Genomic DNA, 8,348 nt, shown 5'->3' on the forward strand with positions numbered 1-8,348 from the left:
CCATGCTGTGCAGGCTGAGATCACCCTCTAGTGACCATGCTGTACAGGCTGAGATCACCTGTCTAGTGACCATGCTGTGCAGGCTGAGATCACCCTCTAGTGACCATGCTGTGCAGGCTGAGATCACCCTCTAGTGACCATGCTGTGCAGGCTGAGATCACCCTACTAGTGACCATGCTGTGCAGGCTGAGATCACCCTCTAGTGACCATGCTGTGCAGGCTGAGATCATCCCTCTCGTGACCATGCTGTGCAGGCTGAGATCACCTCTAGTGACCATGCTGTGCAGGCTGAGATCACCCTCTAGTGACCATGCTGTGCAGGCTGAGATCACCCTCTAGTGACCATGCTGTGCAGGCTGAGATCACCCTCTGTGACCATGCTGTGCAGGCTGAGATCACATTCTAGTGACCATGCTGTGTACAGGCTGAGATCACCCTCTAGTGACCATGCTGTGCAGGCTGAGATCACCCTCTAGTGACCATGCTGTGCAGGCTGAGGTTCTTCTACATTCATACAACTAAATTAACTTCAACATTCAATGTGATTCTACCTCTAATCCACTGTGAAGAATTCTCATTCAGTCAGTAAATTAACAAAGCATTTTTTTATTAACGACATGTCTGACAAATCAGGCAACGAATCAGCAAACTGATCACAATACTGTAGCAGTATCCTACATGTACACAAGAGGCCATACTGTGTACAAAACACAATACTGTAGCAGTATCCTACATGTACACAAGAGGCCATACTGTGTACAAAACACAATACTGTAGCAGTATCCTACATGTACACAAGAGGCCATACTGTGTACAAAACACAATACTGTAGCAGTATCCTACATGTACACAAGAGGCCATACTGTGTACAAAACACAATACTGTAGCAGTATCCTACATGTACACAAGAGGCCATACTGTGTACAAAACACAATACTGTAGCAGTATCCTACATGTACACAAGAGGCCATACTGTGTACAAAACACAATACTGTAGCAGTATCCTACATGTACACAAGAGGCCATACTGTGTACAAAACACAATACTGTAGCAGTATCCTACAATGTACACAAGAGGCCATACTGTGTACAAAACACAATACTGTAGCAGTATCCTACATGTACACAAGAGGCCATACTGTGTACAAAACACAATACTGTAGCAGTATCCTACATGTACACAAGAGGCCATACTGTGTACAAAACACAATACTGTAGCAGTATCCTACATGTACACAAGAGGCCATACTGTGTACAAAACACAATACTGTAGCAGTATCCTACATGTACACAAGAGAGGCCATACTGTGTACAAAACACAATACTGTAGCAGTATCCTACATGTACACAAGAGGCCATACTGTGTACAAAACACAATACTGTAGCAGTATCCTACATGTACACAAGAGGCCATACTGTGTACAAAACACAATACTGTAGCAGTATCCTACATGTACACAAGAGGCCATACTGTGTACAAAACAATATTAACAAAATACTGTACAGCAGTATCCTACATGTCACATTTCAACCTCTCTGAGGCCATGCTGTGTAGCAAAGTCCAGGTCACAAGGTCAAACTAGTTGTATCTGTGCAGTACTCCTGACTCCCTCCTCATGTCTCTCCAGAGGCCATACTGTGTCAAAACACAATACAACTCTCTGTCCCCAGACCTCCAGGTATCCTACATGTACACAAGAGGCCATACTGTCTGTACAAACACAATACTCAGGGTAGCAGTACTCCCCTACATGTACACAAGAGGCCATACTGTGTACAAAACACAATACTGTAGCAGTATCCTACATGTACACAAGAGGCCATATCTGTGTAGGGTAAAACACAATACTGTAGCAGTATCCTACATGTACACAAGAGGCCATACTGTGTACAAAACACAATACTGTAGCAGTATCCTACATGTACACAAGAGGCCATACTCTGTACAAAACACAATACTGTAGCAGTATCCTACATGTACACAAGAGGCCATACTGTGTACAAAACACTCCTCTCTGTCCAGCAGGTCTATCCTACATGTACACGTTGAGGCCATACTGTGTACAGACCTCCAGGTCTAATATCTGTAGCAGTACTCCCCTACATGTACTCCAGAGAGGCTAGTTGTATCTGTGTAGAAAACACAATCCCCTCCTCTCTGCAGTCCAGACCTCCAGGTCATGTATCTGTGTCAAGAGGCCATCTCTGTCTGTACAGACCTCCAGGTCAGTTGTACTCAGGGTACTGCACCGTTGACTCCCCTCCTCTCTGTACTCAAGAGGCCATCTGTGTATCAAACAGGGTACTGCACCGTTGACTCCCCTCCTCTCTGTCTCTCCAGAGAGGCCATATCTGTGTCACAAACGTTGACTCCCCAATACTGTCTCCCAGACCTCCAGGTCATGTATCACAAGAGGCCATCTCTGTCTCCCCAAAACACAATACTGTGTAGCAGTATCCCTACATGTACACAAGAGGCCATAGTTGTATCTGTGTACAAAGTACAATATTAAACAAAATACTGTCCACTCTGCCTGTCCAGACAACATCTGAGACTCCAGTTTAAGGGTCACATTTCATGACCTCTGAGGCAGATGGTGGTACTGCAGGAAGACTCCTCCTCAAAGTTCAAGGTCAAACTAGTTGCGTCTGTGTCAGGGTACTTCACCGTTGACTCCCCCTCTCCATTACCCTGCACGCTCTCCCCTCCTCTCTGCCTGTCCAGACCTCCAGGTCTAGTTGTATCTGTGTCAGGGTACTGCACCGTTGACTCCCCTCCTCTCTGTCTCTCCAGACCTCCAGGTCTAGTTGTGTCTGTGTCAGGGTACTGCACCGTTGACTCCCCTCCTCTCTGTCTCTCCAGACCTCCAGGTCTAGTTGTATCTGTGTCAGGGTACTGCACCGTTGACTCCCCTCCTCTCTGTCTCTCCAGACCTCCAGGTCTAGTTGTATCTGTGTCAGGGTACTGCACCGTTGACTCCCCTCCTCTCTGTCTCTCCAGACCTCCAGGTCTAGTTGTATCTGTGTCAGGGTACTGCACCGTTGACTCCCCTCCTCTCTGTCTCTCCAGACCTCCAGGTCTAGTTGTATCTGTGTCAGGGTACTGTGTTACCACTCCACTAGCCTGTGACTTTCCATTCCACTCCTGTTGCCTCTCCCCAGCTCTCTGGCCCTGCTCCAGCCTGTAGGTCAGGCTATGTGGGATGGCCAGTAAGGGGCGGTAGCAGCCAGGGAGGTTCAGTTTGAGAGGAGTGACTCTGAAACGACAGCTCTGTAGTCCATCCCTCGCCAGTCTCTCCTGGTACCAGCCCCCTACAGGGTTCTCTGGGTACTTCACACTGTTGCCAAGCATGGGAAGAACCACCTGATGGAAGAGCACAGCAGAAGTGAACAATGGATTCAATAGAATCATAAGCCATTTGATTTGTGTAGTGTTTTGTGGATGTAGGTTTCAACGGGCTCGGCAACACACTCAGACAACACACTCATGTTTGCAGAGTAGATTAATAGTTAAAATGGTACAAGGTACTGTCGAACAGGGGAGTGGACAGGTGTGTGTGTGTGTGTGTACATACCTGTCCTAGTGAGTAGACTTCCTCCTCCTCCTCTGCAGCAGTAACAACATGAATCTGGGGGAATAGAGAGTGCAAAGGTCCATCTCAGTACCATCTTTATGACTGGTTCAATCTCAGTGAGCGAGTATCACTGGGTGTCACACTCAAAGATAGAGCCGAGAGGCCAACTCTCTAGCACCGATTAAAAATGATTTACACAAGTGACTTTGACTGTTTATTTGACTCCGTTATTAAGTCATCCTGGAACTGAACTACCTGAGGTAAGCTGGTTTCTCCCGCCTCTATCCCCTCCTCTCTCCTCTGCTTCCAGACCAGATCTCCCTGCCTGGCCCTGTGGCCCAGCGTGGTCAGCCTGTGTGCAGCCGCCTCGTTCCAGACCCGGCTGCAAATCAAAACAATCTTTATTGATATAGTATACTTCAAACAAAGTGAGTGAAGAGGAAGAAGGAAATACAAATGAAAGTAGGAATACAAAATAGAACCATAAAGGATTCAGAATATTTAAATCAGTTAAACAGGTGATATGAATCCCAGACCTGCAGTATGCGTGGGGGTAGAAGACCCTCATCCCATGGGGTAGGCTGAGCCAGGCACGGGTGCAGCCCTCTGGGCCCGTCCCATAGCGATGTAGGGCCCTCAGCATCATCCTCTCTCTGGCCTTGGACATGGGCATCAGAGACAGGGCCTCCTTGGCATTATCTGAGGAGGTGGGGGAGGAGAGGGGTGGAGGAGAGGGGTGGAGGAGAGGGGTGGAGGAACAGGGTCAGAATGGAGAAGAGTAGAAAATGAAAAACATAAAAAGAAAAATCCTACTGTATTATTGACTGTATGTTTGTTTATTCCTTGTGTAACTCTGTGTTGTTGTTTGTGTCACACTGCTTTGCTTTATCTTGGCCAGGTCGCAGTTGTAAATGAGAACTTGTTCTCAACTGGCCTACCTGGTTCAATAAAGGTGAACATTTTTTAATCTGAAAAAGGGGTCCATATAAACAGAGAACATGGTAAACAGGAAATGGTGACTAGTGTAAGCAGGAATTTCTCACCAGTCTGGAGGAAGTGTCTCTTGGCAACGCTCTGAGGATCATCACCCTCTTCTGGTGTGAAAAACAGACGGACAGCTGCCACCTGAGACACATGAAAGACAACCCAGTCCAACCCACACCACGAGTCAGACAGAACAAATAGAAACATTGACATCCACTGTTTTCAGTTTCTTGTAATATAAGACCACAGAAGATGTAACTGTACCATTTCCTCTTTGAGCAGGGCCAGTCCGACGCGGTCAGACTGAACACTCTGTCCAGTCCCAAACCTCTGAGGTCCATAGTAGTTCACAAACCCCTTGACCTAAAAGAATTGACATTTAATTACTTCTCACTACAGATCAGAGAACAACTCTCCTCAATTACACACAGTGCAGTGGAAATGACTATTAAAGTGCACAGAGAAATCTACATTTGTTTCCAAGTTTGGGTCTGGGGGCCAACAGGGTCTGATGTTTTTATTCAGCCAATCAAGCGCTTGGTGATTAGGTTGATTAGTTACATTGAGTGCTTCAGTGCTGGGCTGGACAAAACCCTGCATCTCTCCAGGACCAGGGTTGAATGGAGGCCACAGAATAGGAGTGTCTCACCTTTACGTTCTCCACAGCCTCCTGCACCAGTGAGTCCAGCTCCATCAGTGTGCCATGACCCTGGTGTGGCCTCAGATCCCGTACCACCAGGTCAAAGTGGTTCCCCTGGAGTCTACCCAGATGAAGAGGCTCAGAGACGGAGCGGACGGAGGAGAGGACCAGCCCTCCCCCCTCTTCTCAGTGAAAACTCAGCCCTCCCATCAGCACTAGTCTTCTCAGTGGACAGTGAACTCAGCCTGACAACACACAGCCCTCCCATCAGCACTAGTCTGACCGGTCAGTGGACAGTGAACTCACTGGTCTTCTCTCTCAGCCTGACAACACACAGCCCTCCCATCAGCACTAGTCTGACCGGTCAGTGGACAGTGAACTCACTGGTCTTCTCTCTCAGCCTGACAACACACAGCCCTCCCATCAGCACTAGTCTGACCGGTCAGTGGACAGTGAACTCACTGGTCTTCTCTCTCAGCCTGACAACACACAGCCCTCCCATCAGCACTAGCCTGACCGGTCAGTGGACAGTGAACTCACTGGACTAGCATGTTAGAAATGCATGAATGTGGTGGTGATGGATGAGTTGAGTTTGCCCCCAATAGAATGTAGCACTTTGTAAATATTCATCATCATCATCATCAAACCATAGCCAAGGATAGCCTGGTGATCCAGTCTGTTAGTGCTTTTGTCAGCTCTCTGTTTGTAGTCTAGGGGAGTTGACCACAGCACATAGGCTAAGCCAAGGACTTTGAATGGAAACAGCAACACATTCTATCTAACAACTGTACTGTATCTACCGTTGTGGTGAGATCTTCTTGACCACCATGGACTGGTAGGTGATGGCCCTCTTGTCCTTGATGCCAGCGTAGGTGAAGTCAGAGGGCAGCACCCCCAGGACAGCTGCCATGTAGCTGATAGCCTCCAGAGTCTCTAGGTTCTCCTTCCTCAGAGTGAACGCTGCAGGGGAGGGAAACCCATGCTAATAGTATCCACACTAACTTCATAGAATACATGCCCAACACATTGCTTCATTCTAAGCAGTATGCAAGTATGGCCAGGGGAATAGAGTGTTATGAGTGGGTTGAGGTTCGTCTTAGACACGGGTTTAAGGTCAGTTTTCTGGGGTCCATGTTCAGGATTTGGGAAGGATAAATCCAAGGATATGTTTTTTTTTTGTCACGTACAGTTTAAAGCAGCTATATAAATGCTTACTTGGGCTAATAACATTTTTCTTGCTGTACATACAGAATCATAAGAGAAAAACATCAAGTAGGAGAGAGAAATAGGAGAGGGAGTAAACTGGGAGAGAGAAATAGGAGAGAGATATAGAAGAGAAACAGGTTCTCTATAGACCTCTCACCTGTATAGACCTCTTCCTCTTTACTGTCATCAGCCGTCCTCTTCCTGGGTTTCCCTTTTTCTCTCAACCGGACCGTAATGGCCGTAGTCTTCTGCTGCTGGTCACTGAAGCTCTTGGTCTCCACCAGTTTACCAAACCGTCTACTGAGGAAGTGGTGCACTGCCGTCCTGTGCTCCTTACTGTCATCACTCCTGAATGTGTACACAGAATTAGGCATCTTGGTGTCGATGAACCTGATAAAGTCTTCGGCCTCCTCCTCGGAGACCAAACCTGATAGGAGCTTAAAGTCAGGGTCCTCCTTAACCCTGATCTCTGATTGGTTGGTTACTGTCAACAGGAAGGGAAAGCTGTGTCGGACAGCGCGGTGGACATTAGCTCTTTGGTGTTTGTCTGGGAATGAACCCAGGGATAACTCTTGATTGGCCATCTTCTTCTCACTGCCATTGGATGATTCTTGGTTGGCCAGCTTCTTCTCAACGCCATCATTGGGACTTGATGACATCTCTCTCAATAAAGCAGTGAACTGCTCTAGCTCTTCACAGACAGCCTGACCCAGTATTATGCTCAGGTCAAAACAGTCTTGGCTGGCAGTGGATGCGATGTCTCCATTCTGACTGGGTCCAGGTTCTGAATTCTCTTCTTTGAGGATGTGTTGATGTTTTGGGCTAATAATATTTGTCTTTCCTTCAGACTTGGCACCTGGACATGCCTCAGTAATGATGGATGATTGAGAAACATCAGCTACACTGGGTTTAGTGACCATCTGGCCATGGATGTCTATCTCTGTGACTACAAAGTCTCTGCTGAAGTTCTTGATGGTTCCATAGAACCCTTCATGTTCTGAGATGTAGCACTCAGGGACACTCGGTGCTTCCTCCGTCATAGTCATGGTAGATTGACTGTCCTGTCGCAAAGAAAGGGATCAAACCAATATTATACCCCAAGTTATGTAAAAATCAATGAATTGATCATCAGAAGCCATGTATTAAGCCATGGTCTTACCAGTTATGTGACGTGTCAGTGCTACAAATGTTTCATGTGCTAAATGAATCAATGTGACACCATAACACACTATAACATTGTAGCTAGCTAGCACTGTTCAAATACGTTACTGTTTACCAAGCTCAACCAACAGCAGAAATCGTAGTCTTTAAGCAATTTGTCATTTCACTTATATCATCTAATTATAAATTAATGCAATAATAAATGTCCTAAAACGACATATTTCTAGCAATAAATGTCTAATACACAAACACATGTGCAACTGTAGCATGAGATTGTAATTCTTCCGCATCATGTCATGTGACGAAAAGTTCTTAAAGGGAAAGTGCTCTTTTATTTATCTCAAACTCCTGTTCTGGTCTTCTGATGACTAATCACCTGTTAATAATTATATTGCACAGTATAGACTAGAGAGATAGATACACCATAAGTAAATCATTAGTATGTTTTGACAAACAATTTGCATTTAAAAGGTCATTTCTGATTTGCTGAACTGTATGAACAGGCTACTATGTATCTAACTGATGCGAGTCATGGTAAAATAATGTTCTGAGATAACTGGAAAGACATTTTCATTAATTGAGATCTACATTACTACAAAGGTTTATTAGAGATTAGGCATGTAGCAGGTATGCCTTTAATTTGTATCATCTGACATCAGCTGATCTGCAGCCAGCCAACATGACTTATTCATTGTAATCTTTTATGTGCCAGGCCAAAGGTTGACCCTTACCACCGCTGCCAATGAGTGGGATTACAACGTGATGGGAAATGAAGATTTGGC

At 46.1% G+C, this 8,348-nt stretch overlaps 1 protein-coding gene across 1 annotated transcript; it reads right to left on the minus strand.

Moving 5' to 3' along the window:
- Positions 1–2,569: 2,569 nt before the first annotated feature.
- LOC127926994 (pseudouridylate synthase PUS7L-like) lies at positions 2,570–7,859 on the minus strand. The gene is made up of 10 exons (XM_052512611.1): positions 7,565–7,859; positions 6,563–7,466; positions 6,000–6,159; positions 5,209–5,320; positions 4,824–4,922; positions 4,619–4,700; positions 4,112–4,274; positions 3,831–3,957; positions 3,576–3,629; positions 2,570–3,364 (listed from the first exon to the last, which is right to left on the minus strand). Exons 2-10 carry the CDS (start codon positions 7,449–7,451, stop codon positions 2,570–2,572), a joined length of 2,481 nt encoding a protein of 826 aa, XP_052368571.1. The 5' UTR covers positions 7,452–7,466; positions 7,565–7,859.
- Positions 7,860–8,348: the final 489 nt, after the last annotated feature.

Source organism: Oncorhynchus keta, unplaced genomic scaffold, assembly GCF_023373465.1.
Source record: "Oncorhynchus keta strain PuntledgeMale-10-30-2019 unplaced genomic scaffold, Oket_V2 Un_contig_8889_pilon_pilon, whole genome shotgun sequence".
In the NCBI taxonomy this organism is placed as follows: Eukaryota; Metazoa; Chordata; class Actinopteri; order Salmoniformes; family Salmonidae; genus Oncorhynchus; species Oncorhynchus keta.